The sequence below is a fragment of the Bos indicus genome, chromosome 4 (genome assembly GCF_029378745.1).
Source record: "Bos indicus isolate NIAB-ARS_2022 breed Sahiwal x Tharparkar chromosome 4, NIAB-ARS_B.indTharparkar_mat_pri_1.0, whole genome shotgun sequence".
Classification (NCBI taxonomy): Eukaryota; Metazoa; Chordata; class Mammalia; order Artiodactyla; family Bovidae; genus Bos; species Bos indicus.
In genome coordinates, this window is record NC_091763.1 from 107713636 (window position 1) to 107716471 (window position 2836).

Sequence of the window (2836 nt, forward strand, 5' to 3'; positions counted from 1 at the left end):
CCTACCCAACACTTCGCCTTTACTTTTCCCCGTGCAGGAAGCAGTCCACTTTGGCTGTTGTCAGGTGGCACTTCCTTTACCACTTAGACTCTACCCATGTGTCTCCTCTTTAAGAAGCCTTCTCCTGACAATCCCAGCTAAAGGAGCCTCTCCAAACGAAGTCACTTTCTACTATTTTTCCCTGTTCTTTTTCTTCAAGGCCTATTTTATGTTTTTTGTACTTTTGGTGTTTTAAGGGTGGTAATTAACCACGACATCTCTTTGGTCCATGTCAGGCTGTCTCTGGAAAAAAATGTGAGGAAATGTAAAGAGACAGCACCTGTTTATAAGGCTTCTCAGTGTAATGTTGCCATCCATCCCTTTCATGACCACTCTCCTGTGGATAGACCTAGGCACTGCCAGGACGAGCTCCCTAGAGAGAACTAACCAATGGATGCTCCAGCTGATCCTGCTCCCTGTGACTGACTCAGAATCCAAAAGAACATCAGTAGGTGGTCAGCATGTTAACAGGTGATGAGGAAGGGATTCAGGAGATATGATGGCAATGATACTGCAACAACTAAAGATTCTTTTCATAACAGATTCTCAAATTTGCCTCTGTATTACATTATAAAGGGAAAAGAGAAAAGAGGTGAATAAAATGTAATTAAAAAGCAGGGGTCATCTTTAAACACACCCACAGAGAATGTAAATTCATTTTCACCTTTTGAATTTCATACTTAGGCTGCAGAAATGTCACCATGCTTAACTGAATTTAAGACAATATGTGTGCCTGTGTTCATCTACTCTAATAATTTTTCACTTATGCTTAAATTTCAGGATCAGGTGCTGATAAAAAAATAAATAAGACAGTACAAATAAAATTGCAAACTCTGGAGATGGGAAAGAAATGGCAGAAGATGCTTCTATGGAATAATTAGTCCACTGTTGAGAGGAGTTTTATGCAAAGTTTGAAATACTACAAAATTTAGAGGTTATTTAATAAGGGAATTCAAATCTGAAATAAGTGGATAGAAAAGCATATGAGAAGGTAAGTGGAAAAATAAGCAACATGTAAATAACAAAGTATCATAAACACTTTATTTCTTGAACCAAGAAGATAAGCAAGATTAGGAAATGAAACTACCTCTTACTACATATGGACTGTCAGGGTTGTCTCTCTTCTAAGCACATTAATAATCAACACTCACACCTTTGAAGGGAAGCCAGGATACTTGAATTTTACTAAACAGTGCATGTCTGTATTTGTGTGTATACTATTACACAGAGTATGTAATAATGCATTTATCATGTTATCATATATTTTATTATCTATAATATATTTTACATATCTTATTATCCATTGATAAAAGGGGAATTTGTTCTGATTTGTATGATCACACCAAGTTTGTGTATATAGTGTATCTAAAAATAAGTTATAGAAAACCCACTCAAAGTAATACATCCAAATGCTCACTTTGTTACACTCAGAAGGTATTTTGTGTCTTGATTTCCCTGCAGCTCTGACTGTCCTATTGAAGCCTTGGGCTTCTCTGTCTCTAGCCAGGAGCATGGGAGGCAACCAGACATGGATCACAGAAGTCACCCTCCTGGGATTCCAGGTCGATTCAGCACTGGAGTTTTTCCTCTTTGGACTTTTCTCTCTCTTCTACACCCTCACCCTTCTGGGGAATGGAGTCATCCTGGGGCTTATCTGCTTAGACTCAAGACTGCACACCCCCATGTACTTCTTTCTCTCACACTTGGCCATCATCGACATATCCTATGCCTCCAACAATGTCCCCAAGATGCTGGCAAATCTTGTGAGTCAGAAAAGAACCATCTCCTTTGTTCCTTGCATTATGCAGACATTTTTGTATCTGGCTTTTGCTGCTGCAGAGTGCCTGATTTTGGTGGTGATGTCCTATGACAGGTATGTGGCCATCTGCCACCCCCTCCATTACACTTTCATCATGAGCTGGAGAGTATGCACTGTCCTGACCAGCGCTTCCTGGGCATTTAGCTTTCTCTGGGATCTTGTGCATTTAGTTCTCATCCTGAAGCTGCCCTTCTGTGGGCCTCATGAAATCAACCACTTCTTTTGTGAAATCCTGTCTGTCCTCAAGTTGGCTTGTGCCGATACTTGGCTGAACCAAATTATCATCGTTGCATCCTGTGTTTGCATTTTAGTCGGGCCCCTCTGCCTGGTGCTGGGCTCCTATGCGCGCATCCTGGCCGCCATCCTGAGGATCCAGTCCACTGAGGGCCGCAGGAAGGCCTTCTCCACCTGCTCCTCCCACCTCTGTGTGGTCGGGCTTTTCTTTGGCAGTGCCATCGTCTTGTACATGACCCCCAGATCCAGCCATTCTCAGGAACAAAGGAAGATTCTGTCATTGTTTTACAGCCTTTTCAACCCTATGCTGAATCCCTTAATCTACAGTTTGAAGAATGCAGAGGTGAAGGGTGCCCTGAGAAAAATTCTAGGGAAGAAGAGGTCAGTGTGAGGGATGGTTTGGAGTGTCCTGTGTGAGCCTGTCTTCATGACTCTGGACCTTTGAATGCTCTTTTGAAACCATTAATTTAACAAATTAGCACTCTTTATCTTCAACATTTTTAAAAACTGAGAAAATAAATACTCATATTTAGTCATTGATAGCAAACCTGAAGTAAACATCATAAATAAGAAAGTTATAATCTAATCCTATTCTTTAACACAGGTGCAAGTATCTTAAAATATTAGTCAATCAAGTAATAAAAAGATACTAAATTATGATACAATTTTTATCTCTAAAATGCAAAAATTGTGTAACTTTCAAAGCAAGAAAAAAATTGGTCCATTAACAAATTAAAGTATCCA

At 40.0% G+C, this 2836-nt stretch overlaps 1 protein-coding gene across 1 annotated transcript; it reads left to right on the forward strand.

The window, feature by feature from the left end:
* The first annotated feature begins 1506 nt into the window (after positions 1 to 1506).
* LOC139182640 (olfactory receptor 2A14-like) lies at positions 1507 to 2483 on the forward strand. The gene has a single exon (XM_070787394.1). It carries the CDS (start codon positions 1551 to 1553, stop codon positions 2481 to 2483), a length of 933 nt encoding a protein of 310 aa, XP_070643495.1. The 5' UTR covers positions 1507 to 1550.
* Positions 2484 to 2836: the final 353 nt, after the last annotated feature.